The sequence below is a fragment of the Serinus canaria genome, chromosome 10, assembly GCF_022539315.1.
Source record: "Serinus canaria isolate serCan28SL12 chromosome 10, serCan2020, whole genome shotgun sequence".
In the NCBI taxonomy this organism is placed as follows: domain Eukaryota; kingdom Metazoa; phylum Chordata; class Aves; order Passeriformes; family Fringillidae; genus Serinus; species Serinus canaria.
The window spans coordinates 7,972,904-7,995,353 of NC_066324.1; the positions used below are offsets into that span (position 1 = coordinate 7,972,904).

Consider the following 22,450-nt stretch of genomic DNA (forward strand, 5'->3'; position numbering starts at 1 on the left):
CAGTATTTACCACTGGGTTTGGTTTCTTCTGTGCAGAGATCTGCCAGATTCTGCTGTGCGTAACCCTTTCCAAGCTGTGCTGATAGCAGACAGCCTGGTTCCCGTAGCTGGGGTAATAAAGAGGAAAATAGGTGAAGATGGGGGCCATGGATTTCTCTGATGCAATCCTATTTATTTTCCAGCTTATACAACGGTGTTTTCCTGTGAACAAGAGAGGTGAACAATGCACAGGCCTTGCCCAAGAATAAAGCCCCCATCTGCCATAAAACTGACCAGGGCGGGTCTCATGGCTGATGAATGTGCAGTGACAGCTTTGGTATCAGCACATTTTCATGTTCCTTCCCTCCACTCCCTCTCAGAAACTCACAGGACCTCTCCCCACCACACTCAGGTAGCAAAGACGCCCCTCCACCCCCCTGCTCAGCCCTTGAATGGATCTTGTTTTGGGTAGCAGCTCCTATTGTTTCAACTATCTGTTCTGTAAAGGAGTTCACTGGCTTAGGTCTATCTCAGAAGTCAGTTGTTACACCCCAGAGGGATTCCCCACCCAAAATGCTCCCACAACACTCCTTGAAAGTGGTTTTCCTCTCCCGCCCGAGTTTTGAGAGCCCCCAGAAAAATCCCTGAATGAGGTAGCCCTCATCCTTCACAAGCATGACTCTTTTTTAGAGTTCAAAGTTGTGGTTCAGGCCACAACACAGGTCCTGGGTAAGTTTCCTGCCCCGTGGGACCAAGCCTCCCATCCAGCCACACGTGTTAGCCACTCTGAGTGGGAAGGAGAAATGATCTGTGGCATCACAGCAGTAGATTAAGCCCCAGCCTGCTCTTAATCCCTCTAACAGGATAACCAAGGGCTTGTGCCAGCACCTCTAACCTCCTGCAGCCCCAGCCAGCATCACTGCTCGCTGGCCTACCAGCACAAGGTTTCCAACAGCTGCCCAAGACATCCACTGGCTGGGACAACCCTTGCATGTAGCCAGACTTCTCTGTTTAGTTTCTTGAGGAACAAAAGTCTTCCACACTCTCTGACCTTTCCAGCAAAAGGGTAATAGCATCTTCAAACACAGGCTGTACGCTTAGGGATGCTACTGTTTAGGAATTGGGAACTTCAGGACTAATAAAAAACCTATATGCTGAATATCCTTGGGGCATGGAAAGCTCCATAAGGCTACTGAGAGCCCTTCAGGATATCTAAAACTTTCTGATTTGAAAGGAAGAAGGCAAAGGGCAGCACCATCCCCTGGTTTCACTTTGCTGCTCACTGCTGATCTTGTCGGAGCTCAGATGAGATTCCAGCCAGTTTAACTTCAAGTCCTTTGCTCTAACCTAAATAAACAAGATTATACCCAGCTTAGAGCTGGTGTGTCTGTGTAAGGTACTTAATATAAGCACCTTTATATAACCCCCCCTCTCTGAATCCTTTGCAGTCTTTAAGGATTTATCCATGCTTATCTCCAGCAGAAAAGGTGTTGCCTTCATCTTCATTTGGCAGATGGGAAACCAAGGGCTGGAACGGGTGAGGGAAGGTCATATCTTCCTTTATTTTGTCCATCCAAAAGCTAGACATGCAGGATTGGCCTCTTAACACACATGGCCTCATCAGCCAGTGGCAACCGCACCACTTCCTAAGGTCATTTTTAAATGCTACTGCAGGAATTATCCTGGGAAATACCTGTCTTCTCATTGATGATGGATTAGCACCGACCTCAGGCCAGGATTAAAGCCCTTTGTGGTGGTGGCTCCCTGTGGTGCTCATCTCAGAGCACTGCCCAGGCCAGATGGGGCACAGTCCACATCCCGGATTTGCCTTGCCCTCTGTAGCCTGTTGCTTGGGAGTAACACGAGCCCACATTCTGTGGTGCACCAGGATGCTTAATCCCTGATGGATTAGGAACTTCAAGCAGCCTGACCCTGCCTGAGCACTGAGCAGATACCACAGGAAGATAAACCATGGCTCTTTTGTTCTTTTTCAGGAAGATCTTTGCAAGCTCCTGCCCTGACACAAAGCACTAAATTGTGTACTTGATAGCTTTATTATCCAGGTCCCTCTGATAACCCGGGTTTCTGTGGCAGGTTTCTGATCCTCACCCTGTTACCATGCTCACAAGACCCTTCCTTACCCAAGCCACCAATTTGGTGCACGTGCTTCTGGCACATGCTTCATCGAAGGTCCTCCAATGCCTGCAGGGTTTAAGGCAAGCTCAGAGTCTGATTAAACACAGGCCTGATGGCGCTAATGCTGTATGAATATGGAACAACACTAATGAACTCTAACGAGCCACAGGGTTTGTTTGCAAGAGCCCAGAACCTGTCCTACCGGCTGGTGGAGAAGAGGCAGTTTGCTCATTACTGCACACTCCCCTCCCGCCCATCCACACCGAGAGAGGCTCTGCCCAGGTGGAGGCCTTATTAATTTGTAAAGTTGTCTTTTGATCTCTGTATCTTGAAGCATAATGAGAAGGTTTGAACTCTGTCTGTCCCACCCTCTCCATACCTCCCACTTGCTCTGATCCCCCAGAACCTGGCAGGCAAGGGGAGAACTGCCACAGCTCTAGGATTCTCTTCTTCCTGGAGAGAAGCATATTTGTGGCCTTCTAAAACACACTTCAGTAACCACAACCATGGCTGATGTAGCAGGAAAGCATCAGTCCCTGCACACCTTCCTCTCTCTCACACACATACCTGACCCTGTGAGAGAGAGGGAATCCAGGGTGACCACACCTCAAAAGCAGCTCCTTATTCCCTTGGTTCCCCCAGGCCAAAGCAGCTCTTGGAGGCCACCTGGAGCCACTTGTGCCCTTAGATGGAGGGGCTGGTGACCACTGATGCAGGATGTTGGCTGCTGTAGGACCTCTGCTCTGGAAGTTCCTGGTGATCAGTGCCTTCCGCTGGAGCTGCTGCAGGAGCTCCTGTGCTGGCAAAGAGCCAAACATCCCACTCATCCCGTGACCCATCAGAGCCTTGCCCTCATGATTCTGTCTCTCTCCCATCCGGGATTGATCCTGCACTGCTGGCACACCAGTTGAAGCTCCTTCTCAACCACTTCCTGCCCCTTGGGCTGCAGCCTCCAGAGCCGCAGCAGAAACCGCAGCAAGAGCTCGTTTGGCACTGTGCTCTGTGTCCAGGAGAGCCAGCTCAGCCGCTCAGTTACTCCTCTCCCATGGCTCCTCCTCCCCTCAAAAGGAAATAAAAACAAGCTCCAAGGCAGCCATGCATCCTCAGTGAAAGCCATCTGTCAGAGCCATCGCCACAGTCTCACCGGGCTCTTGCCCAGTCAGGGTGTCCAGCCCCGCCATGGAGAAATGCACGTAGCCAGTCCCAGGGGCAGCACGCACCCAAGGGGACACGAGGCTGGAGCAAGGGATGCCACGGGATGGCCAGGCAGCTGTGTCCTCTCTGAGCACTCTGCCTGGGGCTGTGCTACCTCCTTTCTCAGCAGTGACAACAACTTCCAGGCAAGGAGCCAGCTGATAGCTCTGCACATCCACAGATGTCTCCATACAGTTCCCATACACACTGTTTGGAGTGGTGAAGAGCTTCCTAGAAGGAACAAGAGTGAGCTGATGGGCAGGGGTATCCACCCATCTCCCCTACCTGCTTCAGAAATTTCCTCCGAGGGATCTTTCCTAGTGCTTGGTTGTGTGACCCTTGTAAAGACTCCCAAGTGTTTCTCCCTCCTGCCAGGAGGTTTATACCAACATGTTTTTACAACAGGCAGTGTTAGTCATACTCCATATGTCCTTTGCAATCACCCCTCCTTCTCAGTGGGATCTCCCATCACACCAACTACTTTGTCCAGCCTCCAACAGAGCCTTTATTAGAGCGTGAACCCATTTGCCTTCTGCCATCAACTCCCCCTCTAGGCATTTTCACATTTCACTGTTCCCTCTCACCTCCTTGTTCTGCCCCACAGATCAGTTAATAATAATAGATCCCACCTATTCTGCATTCATCCAGCATTCTTGGAGAGTTAAGCAGCTGCAGCTCCAATGCTGAGTCCCTCTACATCCCCAGCTGGCAGTGGGCTGCTGCCCTGAGAGCCCCAGCAATAAAACCAGTGACTCTCACTGCAGACATCTAGAGTAGACACAGAGTGAAAACATGTGGGTTCAACAGCCCCTCAGCTCCTAACAGGGCTTTGCAGCTTACCACAACATTCCCCTTAGTCCATGCTCTGGGCCAGGTTTATTTGTACCTCTTTAAGATTTCCCGCAGGACCTACGGATGCAGCCCCAACACCTCCTTTAGCACATGTGGTGGGGCCAGAGTAGTTATTAGGGGCTTGTGTGGTAATCTGTGTTGTCCAGTTTAGGAAGCTCTCTTCCACTCCTTGCTAACCCACCTCAGGACTGAGGTAGGAAATAGAATGGAGGTCATTGGCATCAGGATCTGATGTGGCTTATTTCTGTGAGCAGGGCTGGCTTCTTGACACTGTGCTGTACACACCACTCACCTGAAAGAACCCCAGAACCTCCCCATGGCCCAGAGGGAAGTGCAGTCCCTTTAGCTGTGAATGGGGCTTATTTGCAGTCTTCCTCCTCTATTGTCTGCCTGCATCTTCTCACTTTTGCTAGGTTGCTTTCTGCAAGACCTGAGAACATAAGAACATATCTACCTGTGCTTCCTCCTGCTCCAGCTACACCTGCACATCTGCCCCGCCTGCTGCAGGCAGGGAGAGGAGAGCAGCTCTGCCAGCTGTGAGGACAGTGACCCCTGACCGCAGGCCTGGCAGGGCTGTGTTTTGCAGCGCGCGTGCAGCCCCACGCAGGAGGCACGTTTGCTCCTGCTGCCTGTGGTTCCTGGCAGGCTTTCCAGGGAGCAGCCCTCTGCTCACAGAGCTGCTTGTTCAGGAGCATGTCGTGTTTTTGCCTGGGCTTGCAGCTGCCTGTCAGCTGCTGTACAAACACAGCCCTGTCTCCCATCTCTCCCCGGCCTCCTCTCACTCCTCAGCTCTGCTCTTTGTGGTGCTCAGGATTAGCCACACCTCAGCTGGGTAAACAGGAGCTGATCCTGCCCCATCAGCCAGGGGCTTTGCAGCCTCAGCTGCCACAAGCAAGAAGTGCTCCTTTATTTTTCTCCCAAGTAAATCTCCCTTTCATCATTCAGCAGATCTGAAGCCCTTAATTAGACACAACAGTGGATGTGATCCTCTGCATTGGCTTCATCTTCTATTTTCTTTCTTTATCCTTTTATTTTCTTTCTTCATCCTCCTATTCTTTGCTTTTATTCCACTCAGCTTCCTTATCTTCTGAGCTGTTCTTCATTTTCTCACTCCTTTTACCAACTTTTTGTTTTTACACCCATCTGAGAAAAGCCACCCTTCCTTTCTGTATGTCACCTTATGGGTGCTAAATAATGAACTAATGAACTATTCTGGTCTTTAAAAAAGCCCTGGAAGTTGTTCCTAACACCAGCCAGCACCTTAGTCTTCATTCCAGCTCGGAGGCAGCGTTTCCTGCTAATTTCTACCTGGCTCTGAAGGGATGCTGAGCAGGGAAGGAGGAGGACACCCATTCCCTGCAGCACAGCACCCTCTAGCCTCCATCGGGGCGGTAGCTCTTTCCTGAGCTGGAAAGAAAGAAGGAAGGACCTTCACCATCATCACTCAGCCACGCATCCTCCCATCCTGCCACACTCCCCATACGTCCAGCTCTGCATAACTCCGACAAAATCCTCCTGCAGCATTACTGCCAAATCCCAGGATGGATTTCATGGGAACTCCGGAGGTCAGGATCTTAAAGCTGGTCCACTCTGAGGAGACATGTGGCAAATCAGACGTCATTTCCCAAAAGTTGAGACATCAGTTTTGCAAGGTGGAGCCCGCAATGAGCCAAGGTGGAGTCAGCCTGGAGATGGGGTCATTACAAAGCATCAGCAGACTGTTTATTTCCTCCAGCCCATGCAATACTTTAACTCAGAGATGGTAGAAAGGGAAGTGCTGCTCCTGCAAAGCCAGGTAAGGTCAGTAAGAGGAATGGAGTGCAGTAGCTCTGCAGCTGCTTTGTTTCCTTGGGACACTGATCTGCAGCCTTCCAGGTGCCTGTGCATGGAAAAGGGTGGTCACCCCCAGCTCACCCCTGGCCATGGTGCCAGATCTTCACTGCTTGGCATTGAATGCCAGTGCATCTCCAGGAAGTCATCAGGCAGATGGAGATGCTCTGGATTAGCCCTTCATCCCAGCCACCCCACTGCTCTTTGCAGCTTCCTGCTCACCTACCCACCTTGCCAAACTATGGCTCCCATGGACCTCACCAGCCTCACCCACAACCCTCCTCCCTGCACAGCATCAAGCCTGTTTCCTCTCACCCCTGCTTTCCTTCTCCACCTCCAGGAAACAGAGTTCTGGCTCTCTGCTCCCAAACTCATCATCATTCTCCCAAATCACAACTGTAGCCATTTCTTTTGTACTCACCATCATCCAAACACTGTTGTGTTCTCCCTCCCTCCCTTCCTCCCAGATCTATCCCAATTCTCACTATTTTGGCACAAAATCAATCTTCCGCCTCCACTCAATTTATTTCCATGAATATTGCTCTCTAGGAAAAGGCCCTTCCCCATTCCTCAGGCAATAATAAAGTTTGGATTTTTACAAGGGGCTGCTAATCCCATTGTTCAGTTCACTGAGCATTTCAGATTGCAGGATTGCAACCCTGCATTCTCCTCAGGCACCACTACTTCTATGGAAACTTTCCACAGAAAGCATTTTGCAAGCAGCCACTGAAAAAAAAAACCCCATAAAACTGTGGCCTTAGCAGACTCCTTTGCCAGCTTTCTGAGGTGGGACAATCACAGCCTTTCCAGACTCCAACCTCAGCAACACACTGAGGCAATAGTGGCAAATGTCAGACAGACCACTTGGGATTAAACAGAAGACCAGTGGTTTCCTTTATTCAGCAAGACATCTTGGAAACTCTCCAGGAGAAGCTCATACATCCTTCTGGCTCTAGTACATCCATTTATCTGAATCCACCCTGCTTTCCCTCAGAGATGCCTCCTCTCCCTGCTCTCACTGCCTGCTAAACACCTGCTGCTCTGATGCCATCATCCCTGCACAAAACTCCCCTGCTTCTGCAGGTGGCTCTAGGGACAGGTGCCACACCAAAGCTCTGCCTTGCTTCTGCAGCTGTATCTTAAGTTACCAAACTGCGTGAAAGGGGCAGAAACAGCTCTAACAAGAGGTGGCATTAGAGGTGGCTGCAGAGAACAAGTCTGCTCAGCTTGGCAGCTTTTGGTGCAGAAGGTATCCTGTAAGTAGGAATTTCACCTAACCAGACTCCCTGGAAAATTCAGTAGAGTGTTGTGGTACAGGTTCCTTTCAGGGAGATACAGATGGATCCTCCTCCCAGACCACTGAGTTTGTTTGTGGAGCCAGGTTCAAGTGTCATGGAGCAACCAAAAGCAGGACCAGCAGCACTGCTGATGCCAGGGAGTGGTTTTCAAAACCTCTTCCTCTGGGCAGCAGCTGTGGCTGGATGTGGGATAAAAGCAGTGAGCTGGCTGCTGGGAAATTGTGGACAGAAGCAGCAGAACACAGCCTGGTAAAGTGCTCAGCTCAGTGGCATTTCTCTTTTGGCCTAAAGAATTTGGGAATGCAATAGCCCATCTGCTCTGAAATGACCAGTGATGCTCTCTATACAAGCAATCTGAGCCCTCTGGGGTTTGGGAGGAAAAAAAAAAAAAAAAAAGAGTCATAAAGTCTCTAGCAATGGCTTTCAGCCATTAGAGTCTATGGTGTAGAGGGGACAAAAAGGTGGACAGCAGTACCCAGAAAGGCTGAGGTCAGTCACTTCAGTTCTATAATTAGGAAATAAATAGCATGCTAAATAAACCCAGAGTAGAAGCTTCTGAGAAGTGTGACAGAGCTGGAAGTTGGCAAGGAGCTGCTGAATGAGAATGTGATGGAAAAATACAGATCAGGTGGGCCACATGCCACCTCCCCAGCTGGTTTGTACGATGCAGCCGTTCTCCCATCCCTGGCACTTACCTCTGTACATTGCCAACTCCTCAGGACAGAAGCTGGTCTATTTAGAGCTCTGCAAAGTGCCCATTACTCTTTTAGACACCATTTTCAGAAAATATGTAAGAGTCCAAAGAGCACTGTGCCTCCAGATCCAACAGGCTCAGGAACAGCATGGCTCTGCAGCCCACAAGCCAAAGCCTCACTGGCGCTGCAGGGAAGGCAGAGCAGGAGAAGAGGAAAAAGCATTGCCTTTATTTCCATCTGCAAAGCTGTTTTTGTGCTCACATGTCACTGAGAGGCACTTTGCTTATTTTCAGCTGGCAATCAAACCCTGCCTAAGAGGTGTTTTCCTTTTTGCTCCTGCTACACACTGCCATAAATGAACACCCTGATGTTTCCTCTGGCAAAAAGGTTTCCTCAGGGGTGCAAAGTCCGCAGGAGTCCTTCAGTGCACAGCACGTTTGCTGAGCAGGAGAAAAGCTGGGCATGGGGAAATGAAGCAGAATAACAGTTCAGAGTTGCGGCAGCAACAGCCAAAGGAGAGAGGGATGTGAAGAACAAAAGGTGATTGTCACCACGGTGTTGCACGGGGGTGTCTCGGGCTGGTTCAGCAGCACGTGGAGTTCTCTGTGCCTGGTACCTTTCCAATTGCTGCATTTAAAAAGGTGGGATTTTCATTAGTCTTTATTTGGCCTCTCTGTACAGAGGTAATTGCCTGCCCAAAGCACAAGGCAAAGCTGCATTCTTCCTGTGCTTGCAGTTTCCAGCATGTACAGTTGTCCACACAGCTCAGAGAGAGATCCTCCTGCCTCCAAAGCATTAGGGTGTTCCTGGACACTCCCACCCCACCTCTCAGCAATACCAGCAGGCAGAAATACCTGCTGGGCTGAAGCAGCTAAATCCCTCCCTAGAAGGCTGGAAATAAAGCTCAGCTCTTTCCAGCACTGTTCCTTTGGGGATGGCTCAGGTTCAGAGGGCATTTTCTGGGTATGACCTGTTTACTCTGAGTGGCACAGCCTTGCCCCTGGGCCAGAGTGCTCCACCCACGGCACAGGCCCACAGGGCTGCTGCAGCACCAACCCTGCAGAGCCCACCAGCACATCGGCCACAGCAACTCCCCACACACTTAGAGGGAAGGCAGCTTCCTTCACAAGCCCCAGCTCACCAGGTCTTTTAACAGCCCAAAGTCGGATTTGCATTGCCAAAATGTGCTTGCTTCCCCCCAGACATCCCTGCTCCCACACTACAAGGCGCAGCTGGAACCCCTCAACACTGCCCAGAGTAAAACACCAACGACCTGCACTGGTTCTTCTCTCCCTTTCTGGAGACACAGCACCTCTTCCATCACTTCCCTCCTTGCAATAAACGCAGCTCAGGACTCTGGCTATTGCTGCCACAGCCACCTGTAAATTTATGCTGCCACCTCTTCAATGTTCACCTCTCCTCAGCAAGAAGTGAGCAGCAAGTTTGGTTTGCTTTGTTTTGTGACAGGTCCGTAACAAGGCTCTCCTCTAACAGCTGAGCCTCTCTCAGGTCAGAGAAATCTCCAACAGTCTCAAGGACTTAAAATAAAAGCCTTGCCTGGAGGCTCAGCTGAGGTTTGAGGCGTATTTTCCTGCCCGGATCTGTTTTTTCCTGCCTGGATCAGATGGTGAAAGAGCTAAGGTACACCTGGAATCAATTGGACTGCAATTTTCTGCAATCAAACTCAAACACATTCCTCAAATACCTAAAGCTGAGTCTGATACCGGATGTTTATCTGCTGAGCCTATCTGTTAACTTGATCACAAGCATAGCTGCCTTGAGACACACCAAACCTCAGCTGAGCCATGGACAAATTTAGCAACCATCAACCCCTGGGTATTTTCACAAGGTTAATTAAAAGATAAGGAATACAACTCTGTTTGACTGAGTGGTGTGGGATCACACCTGTAGCAAGTGTGGAGAGAGGAGGATGCTGTTTGCTCTGCCACCTTCATTCCAGAATTTCCCTCTCTGCCCTTACCCAGAGCTCCCTCCTTGCCTGTGACTCAGGCTACAGCAGTTACTCATCTCTCCACGTACACAGCGCCCTGGAAAATGTGACTTGCTCCTTGAGAGCTTTCTCCACGTAGGAAGCTCCAACACCCAGTAAACAGAGGAAACATTTTAAATATCTGAAATGGGAGGAAGAATTTTTCCATCCAGTTATATAAAGCAACCATTAACACAGCTCAGAACAGTTGATGTTACCAACAACGTAACACAGGGCTCTTTTGGAAGAATACAAAAAAAAAAAGGTTTATAAACATCACATCAGGAACAGTTTTTTATCCAATTTATTTTCCTCCCAGTGACTTTCAGATGGGCCAGGGACCATTTACCTCTGAGTAGATTTCACTGTTCCCATCACACACCCCACTTGGGGGGACAGTGCTGAGCACTCTGAGGGACCAGGGCAGACCCTTCACTGCTGCCAGCACAGCCAGGGCTGGTCCCAGCGTTCGCCACCCAGAGCTGAGCCCACGATAAACAAACCCAGCGTGCTGAGGGCCCAGCCACCATTTCTAAGGCTCGAAGGTACTGTTTCTAAAAGACGCAGTATTATGTAACCAGCACCGGGTACACCACACGGCTTATGGGCAGCCTGGAGGGATCTTTGGTCCTCGTGGCCACCGAGCTCTATGTCACTGAGGAGCAACCGTGTCCTGCAGCTGGAGCCGCTCCCCCGGCTGCGTCCCTCACGCTACGGGCGGTTGCAGAAAGCGGCGGACTGAAAATGCAGCTGAGGCGAAGGCTGAAGCTGTCTCCACCCCTCGCAGCCCGCCGTACCCTCAGGCCCCGCTCTATCATGGCCGCGACACCGCCCTCACCGCCGCCGCCGAGAGCCCCGCCCCCAGCCCGCCGCCGCCAATCACCGTCCTCAATCTGACTGACAGGTGTCCAAGCCATTGAATCCGCGGCATCCCGCCCCTCGCTCCTCCTCTAGCCAATGGCACCCATGCGTCAGTGATGGAGCGCCCGTTCCCAGCTCACTATCTGTCCAATCGACGGGCGGATCTGGGCGGAAGCGGCTCGGCGGTGGCCAATGGGAGGACGAGGGCGGCCGCTAAAGGGCAGCGGGCGGCGGGCCCGGGGCAGACGGGCGGGAGCGGCAGCAGGAGCGGCTGTAGCAGGAGCTGTTGGGGCCTTCGCGCCCGGCCGGGGCTGCAGGTGAGGAGGAGGCGCCCGGGAGCGCCTTCCTGCAGGGCTCGGGCACGGCCGGGCCTCCTTCCCGTTCCTCTTGGCAGGCCTGGGGGGCTGCCCCGCGTCCGGGTCTGTCCCTACCCAGCTGCCGCCCCGCCGTGCACGGTCTGTACGCCCGGCCCCACGTGTTTATTACCCGGGGGAAGATGGGGATGCCCCTCGGTGGGGCTGTGGCGGTCAGTGTCCAGGCCCCTCGCGGTTCTCCCCGACGCTGGAAGCTCTGGGGGGTGGCGGTGCGGGGACAGCTTCCCCCTTCGCTGCCTGGGGTGCGGGGCAGGGGCTGCGCTGGGAGCAGCGCATCCCTGTGCTCGCAGGGAGGGAAGGGATGCGATCGGAGCTGGGTGCGGAGCGGAGAATGACCCTGCGTGAATGAGAGCCGCGGGGATCGTGCCCCTGTCAGGTCATTCTGCTCCTGATAAACGATGCTCTTCCCTGGTGCTCCCGCTCCAAGGTCCTGACCCTGCTTCGAGCATTTTATATCAGCCTCCGACTCCCTTTTGTTGCCTGCTGTTTTTTGTTCTCTGTGTGATGGGACTCTGCCCTATTCCGCACCTTCAGGTGTAACTTGTGCATCTCCTCCAGCACAGGAAATGTCGATGTGTCTGTCACAATTGATGAGTTACAGCTGCTGAGATGTCTCACCTGATGCTATCTTGCTTGCAGAGGTATGTCAGGAGCAGCTTTATTCACACAGTTGTGGCTGGAGGGATTGCATTCTGTACTTTCAGTCTCATGTAAGTTCTCTCAGAGAATTCCTAGCAGCTTCCTCTTATTGTTGGTGAATAATTGTCTCTGGTCTGGCAAGTATAAAGATTCCTGTCAGCCTCTTAGTTTGGTTTTTAGCTTTCACAGCACTGGTGTGTCCTTCTGAAACAAGTGTTCCTGGCTAATTAGTCAGCTAACTGGTACATTGTGTTCATCTTCCATGCCTCATTTATCAATTATTATCATGCTCAGCCATGTTCATGATATTGCTTAGGTTGACATGTTCTAGTCCCTGCTGATGTGGTGTCCATAGAGCACTCAGTTCAGTTGTTTGCATTTGTGATATCTCATTTTTAGACTTTCTTTGATAATGTGTATTTCCTGTGCAGGGAGTTTTGTCTTGGGTTGCTGTCTTATCTTTCGTGAGTCACCATCTCTCTGAGGAGTTTGCTTAGTTCTCATATCACAAGAGAAGTTTCAATAGCTTCTTGTGCCTCTTCTTAGATCAGTGGACATTCAGCCATTCTTCTTATTCTAGACATCACTTATTTTGGTCTCAAAGTCAAGAGTAAGAGCAGGAAGGGTATGAAAAGAGAAGTAAAAGCTACTGTTTAAGTTCTTCCATTCTCCTGTCATAGTCTTAAAAACAGTTGCTTTTGCATGGGAGGTCCTCTGTGTTACTGAGTGAATTAGCTGCACAAAAGATGAGGCTGACCTAAGATTGTGCCAGACTGTCTCTTATAGGTGTGGAAAAGATGTGGAGGTTGTGGATAGAACTTTCTATCTTGCAGAACTGTTTCTGAAGAAACTTAAAAATTAGCTTGTTCTATTCTTCCTGTAAAAGCTGTATTTCTCTAATCAGAGAGTGAATAGCAGCCTAAACTATTAGTGTTTCATAAAGCTGCTTTATTAAACCTGTCATGTGAAAATTCAGAGATTAGCTCTTTCAAAGAGTTGTACTGGGAAGGGAAGATGGCAAAATAACACCCATTGACCTTGACACAGGCATATGAAGATGTTTCGGAGTTCCAGCTATACTCCAGATGGGATTTGGTGTAGGATAGGAAATGGTTGCTTTAGAGCAGTGAAATGTCTGGGTGCTACTGGATTTACAGTGTCCTGTTACCTTTCTTCATCCTTCTGTCTTGCCTCTTCATCCAGACTGTCACACTGCCAACTCTGGCAGTACCAGAACTTGGATTAAGCTAACCAAGAACAGGATTTTTCAGTCTCTGGTAGGAGTGTAAGTGCTGGGTTCTTGGCTGCTTGTAATTCCTTACTGAAAGGTACAAAGACCAGCCTGAAACTGGTCACTTGGCCTTTTTCAGCAAAAGCCTAAACAATCGTGGTTTGTTAGTACTTTGGAGTCTTTGTGTACACTTCTGAGTTTCTCTGGAAGAGTGTTTCATGATGTGTTACAGTTCCGAATTGCTCTTCTTAATGTGCTGTAGATCAATTGATCTTCTGTGCAAGTATTTACCCTTCTACCTATATGCCTTGCTAAGTTTAAGCTTATATGCAGTTAAACATCTGATCAAACTCAGCTGATTGATTGAATTTCAATTGATTTAATTTCAGTGTGCAAGGGCACACTGTCCTTGCGGGGAAGCAAAGTCCCACTTGCTCAGCATACATGGGTGGCAGTGATGGTGCCCTGTGGGGCAGCTGTCTTAGCCTTTTCTGGCTCTAGGAAAGCTACACCCAAGGGTTTATCTTTTCTTCAGCTCCCTCAGCTGACTTAATAATAAAGATTGTCTCTGATTGCCAGCCTTACTCTGCCAGTATCAGGCAGCAGTAATTGAAAATGCTTTGCAAAGCAGTTCAGTACAAACCAGGTGCTTGAAATGTCATTGAGTTCTTAGAGGTAATGGCAGTGGAAGGCAGTGCCAGCCTTGGCAGAGAACAGATTTTTATCTGTATCTCTTAGACTCACCAGCCAGTACAGTTGACTATTACTCTCTCTGCTGTTGAGAAATGTTTTCATTTCTCCCTATCATGGATTCAGTCTGACTAAAACAAATGACATTGACAACTTCCTCTGCTAATATGGGTTGAGCTCCTGGAAACACTGAACTTTTCAGAAAAGTCTCATTTGCAGGTAACTGTGCTACAGCCCTATTCAGGGCATCAAGTACTCAAAAAGCATAGTACAGGCTCCTCATAGGAAGGGCCAAGTCTGCTGCTGAGAGTAGCTTGTCCTGCTTCTAAACTTACCTCAAAGCATCCTCAAAGATGCTTTTGTATAGAGCTGCCGGTTCCAAATAGCTTGTGCAGAGGGGATTCAAGCCTGGCTCTCTTATCTGGAACACCCAGTGCTGTGAAGTGTTGGTTGAGCATATGTGAATATGAAGGGTTGTACTAAGTGAAATAAGCACATGCACAGTCATTTACAGTGAACCTCCTTGTAAGAGGTAAGGACAAAATGTCCTAAAACATGAGCCTGTAATACCCCTAGCCTGTCACTCTCATTCAGCAGGAGAGAGGGCAATGAATCTCTTTGCACGTTGAATTGCTGGTGACTGCTGTGGTGCTCCAAAACCTCTCTTTTAGTTGCAGTCTGGGAGAACCTGAGTATTCAGCAGTGTTGGTTCTTCTGTTCTGAAATGTTTTTGCTTCAATTTCAATGTTACTTGTTTGAATTATGTTACTCCTCTAGTGCGAGCCTTCTATCTGTCATGGGCAGGCTGTGAGAGAATGACTCTGCAAATCTTCTGCTCCCCTGTGGAGAGGAACTGCTCTTCAGGGGAACAAAGTAAGCAAGGTGTTTGTTATTAAAGACCTCAGTGAAATGGCACCTCAGCTTTTCATCCTGTTCAATATAGGTGTTTTCAGGCTGCTTGAACTGGACTGTTCTCAAATAAAGTTCTCTTACCTGTGTTGTGATTTGGTATAAGTGGGCTTTCCCTGTTGTGTTTGGAGCATGTTCCCCACTTACTGAGCCCTCTGGCTGAGCAAACAGCTGTGATGCATTTGGACTTTGAGCTGTTCCTCCAGTATGTTCAGCTGAGCCCTGTGGCAGTGTGGGAATGGAGGGGTAGCAGTTAGAGGATAAATGAGGCTTTAACAATGTGATGCTTCAAAATACAATGAAGGAATAGAGCAGACTTCCTTGAGGAGAGTTGGTCTATAATGCAGTTTTTATTAGCTCACTTAGCTCTCTGTGGCTTGATTCCAGCAGCATTCCCTCAGCTACTGAGCATGGTTTGTTGGGTTCTCTACAGTCTGTTTACTCCATTTCTTCCCTGGAGCTTAATGCTGCTCCCTGGCACAGTTATGTGGTAGGCAAGGGACACCTGCTAATGCTGTAAGATTGTAGAAAGGTGTTGCCCAGCATTTCTCTCTACCTAAAAGTTATCTTGACTTCTTCTACAAGGACCTGTAGTTACATAAGGTAGTAGTTAGAGAGACAGTCCCAAGTCTCTACACCTTATCTTAAAGGAAAGGTTCATGTTATTTGAGCAAACATAATTATTTGTCTACTGCAATTAATTGATTTCTGTGGAGTCAGCGTCTGCTCCTGTCTTGGTTTAATCATGTTCATGAGGTGTGTGCAATAAAAACTAATGCAGAGGTTTTCAATCCATTTGACATAAACAGGAACCAGGATAAGGTGATGTAACAAGGACTCTACACAGCAGCCTTAGCTAATGTACAAAAGCTGCCTGTCCCGAAACAGAACTTTTTCTGATTAGATAAGATGATATTGTGGGGAAACAAAGGCAGTTCCTGTAGGTAGAAGGAAGTGAATATCAAGTCTCATTTGACTGTAAACTAACATTCTTGGAGAAGTGAGAGTGCTGAAGAGCCTTTGGCCCTCTTGGCTGTAGATCTATTCTTGGGTGCATTCTTAAGTAACCTGCCTTGGGCTGTACACCCAGCCCACTGAGATACTTGATTTCTGCTCTGAAAGTGTAGAACTCCTCAAAGGCAAGGTAAAAAGCTCTAGTTCAAGGCACTTGTCTTTCTGACTGTGCTGATGGTTCCTTGTGCTATGAACTTTATCCCTGTAACCTCACAGTACCTCTGAATTTAGTGTGAGCCAAGTTTGTAACTGATGAAAAGGTCAAGTTCCAGTGAAAGCACCAGCCAGGAATTTTTTTGGAGCAGGGTGTAAACAATACTTGTTGGTTTCTGTACTTGCCAACCAGCCAAATCCTGGCCTGTGTATGGCCCTGGCCCAGGGAGGGATTTGCGCTGAGGACTTCAAAAGGCTGTCCAAATAGTTGTCTTTTAAACATCCTTGTGATGGGGCATGTCAGTGTGCCCTCTTTGTTTTGGAGATAAAATCTGTCCCATGTTGGACAACAAACCTGTGGTGGGCTTTGCCAAACTCCTGAGGACTGCACTTTATCTCTCATGGCTACATCTAACCCTAAACTTAAGTGCCTTATGTGCTCAGCTAATTCTTAATTATACCCTGTGTGCTCTGAGGTCTGAGACTTAGCTGGCTCTTTTGAATGGCCAGAAGTACTGAGTGATGCATCAAGGTCTCAGCATTTGCTTCTGACGTGTTCTCTGAGCCACACTGAAGGTAATGGGAGGCTGCACTCAGTGAGCTTGGGCTGGGTAGATGCCAGTCTCAAGATAAGTATTGTTATGACTTGGTTTTTGTGCATAAGCTGATGAGGCATAGTATTGGTGTGGCCCTAAAATACTTGTGCCTGCGTAATTTTCAGGGAACAAAGCTGTTTAAACTTAACATTTTGCCATGAAAACAAAGGCATTTTTATACAGGTGCTGGGTAAAGGGATATGGAACTGCAATAAAGCTTGAGGCTTTCCTCATGAGTCTTCTTACACAGGTTCTGTACTTGTGTAACTTGTTTTCCAGTGCTTAGTCTGGCAACCTTCCCCATCAGGACACATGCTTCAGAGCCTTTCTCAAGTGTATTCATCTTCATGAGGATGGTCTCTAAACATCACCCTCTGCATTTAAACTGCTGAAAGCTCAGCAGTGTGGCACTTCTGTGCACTTCCTGGAGTGACATTTGAGTAATATGCTGGCATGAAACTTGTCTTTGTTTAAAAAACTATGCAGGGCTCTACTTTTTACCCTTTCCTTAATGATGTTCCTTTCCCCATAATGTGGTTCTAAATATCTCACCTGGTAGTGACAAGCCTGTACTTTCTGGCTCTGCAGTGTATCGTTTGGAAAGTTATTAGCTTTGGCTGATGTTAAAGATGTTAATTTCCTGGAAACATTCCATAAAGAGGTAACTTCAGCCTTCCTCCTTAAAAAGGTGGGGAGAAACCCCACCTTATTTCTGATCCCAGTCTGCCTAGGCACAACTCTTTAAAGTAGGGTGGGCCTTCCTCTTGTCTGATATACTTGTTTTCAGAGTTTTATTTCCAAACTGAAATGTATGAAACCAGTCCAAGAAATGTCTGATATGTTAGTTAACAAAGTCTGCCTGCTTAAATCTGTCAGAAATGGCCTCTCTGGCTCTTCTGAGTCCTAGTGGGTAATAGTATTACTCTGCTTGGTAAGCTGTAACTGAATAGGAAAGGGAATTGTTAAAGACTCACTGCTGGCCAGGCATGTTTCCAGTGTTGTGGTGTCCAGCTGAGCTCTGAGAGCATCAGTCAGCCAGGATGCTGAGGGGTGGGGAGGCATCCATGAGGCTTTTGTACCAAGCTGCCCTTCCTGGAAATGGCATTTCTTCAAGATTCTTCAGGCCATGTAATGGAGAATAGCACATCTTGTTAGTGCAGCCCCTTTCAAAGAAGCCTTTGCTCTTTGTGTTCCATAAAGCTGCATCCTTGCATTAGCCCAAAGCATTTCTAATGCTTCAGTGAAATAAATGAGTCTGCCAGGCTTTCAATGGCTTGTTAAAAGGAGGGAGGATCCTGTGGGAATGGCTCCCTTTAATATCTTTGCTTTTTTAGTGTTGCCTTTCCAGTATGAAGAGTCAGACTCTGCTTTTGTGGGTGGAGGAGCTGTAAAGCTTGGTAGCTACCAAATCCTGTGTGTGCCCTGTTGAGTCACAGTGACTTCTCCCTCTGGAAATTTCCTCTCCACAGGAAACCTGAAACTGAAATGTGTATGGGTCTTGGATTTGTTGATAGTTATGAATTCACTTACTGAACAAGTAAATATTTTGATGATGGATTTCCCAAAAGCTCAGTGTTTTTAAAAGGCTACATAAAGAATTTGCTGTAGCTCTACTGGCTTTTGTTGTACTTGTTTGTTTCTCTCTGGAAAGGGTGAGACTTGGGATTTTTTTCTCATTATACTTGTACAGATAAAGTGCACTCTGTTAACAGTAATGCTGAAGTGTTTCCTGTAACATGATTTTCAGCTTTTTCTGATAAAAGAGCAAGTGAAAAGACCACAAATCCAGCACTTGCTGTCTAGTGATTGATTTTAAAGTTATCCCTCAGTTAAAATTGGGATTAAACAACATTGCTTGAGAGGCCTGCAGGTCTTTGGGGCTGTCATGCCTATAAGTGATTTAAAAAAAAAAGAATTGTGCAATTAAGAGGCTTCAAAATAACATGCTTGGGGCCAAGAGCTTCAACTTCTTTGGGTTCCTCAATGTGGGTCTCAAATGCTTTGATGGATGGAAAGGCTGGATTGGTTCCAGTGGAATGCTAGCCTGCCAGCAGTGAATCCAATGTTTTGTATATGGAAAAAACCAAATGTTTGTCCATTTAGATTAATGCTGACCCAGTTAGAGGAGATTCTAGATTAAAATTTGTCTGACTCAACCCTGTGGTTATCTTTTTTTTGTTTAAACAGACAAATTTATTGGTTCATGCAAAAAGGGTTTAACAAAACAGAAGCAAGGTGACCTCATCCCAGCAGGTTAAAGAGGGAGACATTTGTCCTAGGTGATTAGAGGCAAAGCTCAAATCCATTTTAGTAAGCTAAACCCTTAAAATTTTAGAGCTGAGTGCCTTGACTTAGCCCTTGCACATCTGCCCTGGTCGAGACAGGTCTGTTTAGGTCTCCAGAAATACCAGGCTTTATAGCAAGTGCCTCAAGTGACACAGCTGAATCCACAGAGCGTGGAGTCTTCATGGACTGCATCCACTGCTTAAATAATCACTGCAGAAAGCTGTGCAATTGAAGCAGTGCCAGCTTTTGTTACATCTACAGGCTGATCTGAGCTTTTGGGTAAAGATTTTGACAAATACATAAACCTCTAGCACATGTTTGTGGTGTAAGTTCTGTGAATGTGTGTTTTAGACTGTCTAAAATGGAAAATACTAGTTCATAAGTGTCAAACATAATCCTGCCTACCAACAGCTGATTTTTTCCGAAAGTAATGGGAAGCTTGTATGCTGTTTTAAGGAAGTGACAGGCTAACGTGATATAAAAGTATCAGAAAAGATGTGGGTTGTTTGTTCTCTCCCATATAATCTTCAGATTACATTCTCAGGAAGAAATGGTTTAGTTGGATTAATTAGACTGAGTCACTAGTACAAAATCCTAATGACTAATTGTGCTCAGTTTTATTTTTAAAAGTTCACTAAGGTGAAAGTTGTAAACAGCAAACTAGCTTAAAATCAGGTGTCAGGATGGTCTCAGGTATTAGTGCCTCTTAATTTTCTGAATAAAACAATGATAGGAAGATGTCAAAAGAACTTCTGGGAGTTTGATATGAGGGAGATTTGCTTGAGCACCTGGTTGTCCTTGAGCTCAGGAACCTGGTCTGCTCTTCAGCCAGTTGTACCTTCCCTGGTGAAGCCATTTCTGTAGTTTGCCTGTTGTCTCCTATAGAATTGATGGTAGTGTTGGTGAAATTTCACCAAGTATAGATGTGAGATAACATCCTGTAGCTAAACATTGTACTGGATCTCCTCTCATGATGCCCAGGCAATCTTCTGAGCAGAAGAGTAGAAGGGTTTTTGTGGTCCATCTTCTCACTTCTGCTGTGCTGCTCAGAACTGGAGAACAAAAGCTGAAGAGTTGTCCAAGATTAAATGTCTCTGCTTCCCTCACTCTGTTCTGCTGTGCAGATGGTTGTGATGGCAGAAACTTGCAGCTTTCCAGCATGCTGTAAGTCAATAGCTTTTCTTCCAAGGGGTTTTGGTGTAGCTACACTGAGTACAGAAAGTACTTCTGAGGCTCTTTACTCCTGCTATGAAGGAGGGTTAGGCTTTGGTATGGTCTGTCCTGATAGTGTGTTTTTCCATTTGGAAGCAGCAGCTGTGGTAGAGAGCAGACAGTTCTGGAGCTTTTCCTGGAAGCTCTGAGTCCCCATCGATTTGTTGTGCCTGTGGGAAGGCAGTTCTAATGGCAAGTATTGCTTACACTTGTATGGGCACAGGCTGAGAGCCTTCTCTTTTAGTGCCTCATCAAATTCTTGTAATGAGCCTTCTTGCATGTGCACTGGTGTTAATTAGGTGGCTGTGTCTGAGCCTCCTGTGGCTCCCGCCGTGTTGAAGTGTGATATAGTGTAACATCTCAAAAAGCAAGTGTGGGAACAGGCGGAGACTGTTTACAAGCTTCCATCTGTAGGAGTGAGCTGCCTTGCTAAGCCTGAATAAAAGTAGCAGAAACTTTTCAGACTGGCTTCACACTTCAGTAACATTGTAGGTATTGCAAAGTTGAGAAGAGTATCCTGCTAATCCTAGTCCTTTATATAGGAAGAGATTTGGGTCGATTTTCTGAGTACAATGTCTCACTGTCTTGCGGAAGATGAAGTCTCTGCTCATGAAGCTGCATTTGCACACTTTAGATGAGTTAGTACATTGTAGGCAAGTGATCTGGTCTGGATGGATCTGGCAATGGATTTCAGATGCAGATGGATCAGAGTTGGTTATAACTGACTGCACAAATAGCTTGCCACGTCTGCAATGGGATCTTTGTATAAATTTGTGTTCATCCTTTCCAGCTGAGAAATGCAGCTTGATCAGTAATAATCAATTTGCTTTGTCCCCCACAGGGTAGCTCAGGCAGCACGTGGATTGGTGACAAATTTGCTGAGGACGAGCAATTTTTTCTAGCTTGAAGAAAATTGAAATTGGTAAGATTTGGCTTGTCACTTATTTTACTTGGGTTACCCATGTTACTTAGGAAAGACCCAGGGAAAAACCTGTCCTTTCAACAGTAAATGCAGCCAGCTGTTTGAACTGTATGTTCAAAATAAGCTGGATCAGTTTAAGAATTTGATTTCAAGCTGGAAGGATATATTTCTTATACTTCTTTCCTTCTGTTCCTTTACACTGAAGCCCTTGAAAGACTGGATATTCATCTAGTCCTCCAGCTGCAGAGCCGCAGTGAATAAAAAATGCTGAAAATGCCAGTACATAAAATGGCCATCTAAGTGCAGGCAGGATTTAGTACCAGTGTTCTCAGGGAGCTGCAAGACTCATGCTGAGGAGCTAACACAGTAGTTCTTTCAGGTGCTCCTTTTCAAGTCTGGCTTGGACACCTGTGAAGGAACACATGTCCAGAGCTGCCAAGGTGCCTTTATAGCCTGTCTTTTCACCCAGCTTCTGTTTGACCTGGGTAGTCTTGGCCAAGATCCTGCATGTATTGACTGGCTGCTGATACCTGAGACACTGGTGCAGTTCTAGGGCAGCACTGATTAGGAGTAAATCTCCTTCACAGCTGATCATCCAGTTTTTTCTTCTGTTAGTCTGGGTGTTTAGAATAATACTAACTGAATTTTCTTCCAACTTAAAAGTTGGTATGCTAGGATTTCCTGGCAGTGTTGACTGACAAATTTAGTTGTATGTTTAACATGACAGTTGATATTCATATCCAACACTATTTCTAGAAGCTTTAATGTTGTTTTTTATCTGCAGGCTGAAAATGAGTACAATATTGGAAACCTCTGAGCTGCCAGCAGTGTTTGATGGGGTGAAGCTAGCTGCAGTTGCTGCTGTTCTGTATGTTATTGTTCGCTGCTTGAATTTAAAAAGCCCGACTGCCCCTCCTGAACTCATTTACCAGGACTCTGCTTTGGCTCGCTTTCTACTCAAATCCTGCCCACTTCTGACCAAAGAGTAAGTGGTATATTTTTTCCATGCTGACCTGTATTATAGGAAGAAGACCTGCACTTATCCATTCATCGTATGTTTCATAGACTTGGGTTCAAATGCATGTCAGGGTATAATGTTACTAAGATAAATCTTTTTTAGCGTTTGTCTCAGGTACCTGGATTTGATGAAGCCTTGTTGTGTGAAGTCTTCCACAGATGCATAGAAAAAGTCATCACTGTCCATCTTTATAGAAGAAGATACAGAATATCATCTGTATGCTGATGTGATACTATACCAGCACCAACAGCTCACTGTGGAAATGGGGGAGGGATGGATGCAGTTAGCACTTGTTCATGATCTTGTACTCCTTTTTATTAGGGAAGGAGTCTTTTGGGGCTCACAGGAAGGAAACATTTTTATGGTGTGTCAGTGCCCTTATAATGAACACAGGGTTGGCTATTAGTTTTAAAGTGCCTGCTCTTATCAGAAGTACTTCAAGTTGATTGAAAACTAATGAAATTTATTACTGGTAGAGCACATCCTAACTAGTTTAATAAAGTAATGACATAGAGGCCACCTCTAAGCCTGTTGAATGCACTTTCAAATTGACCTTGTGTCAGCTGTGTAT

The 22,450-nt window shown here is 47.2% G+C and overlaps 1 protein-coding gene across 3 annotated transcripts in view; it reads left to right on the forward strand.

Moving 5' to 3' along the window:
• The first annotated feature begins 11,033 nt into the window (after positions 1 to 11,033).
• ABHD2 (abhydrolase domain containing 2, acylglycerol lipase) overlaps positions 11,034 to 22,450 on the forward strand; it is a 37,306-nt gene continuing 25,889 nt past the window's right edge. Inside the window, exons 1-4 of one of the 3 annotated variants that reach the window (XM_030228383.2) lie at positions 11,044 to 11,152; positions 11,768 to 11,850; positions 20,781 to 20,861; positions 21,646 to 21,846. In XM_030228383.2, coding sequence (XP_030084243.1) covers positions 21,653 to 21,846 — 194 coding nt within the window. In that variant the 5' untranslated portion in view covers positions 11,044 to 11,152; positions 11,768 to 11,850; positions 20,781 to 20,861; positions 21,646 to 21,652. Of the gene's footprint in view, positions 11,153 to 11,767; positions 11,851 to 20,780; positions 20,862 to 21,645; positions 21,847 to 22,450 lie in introns of all 3 variants that reach the window. The other 2 variants (XM_030228382.2, XM_030228385.2) reach the window with 2 other exon arrangements.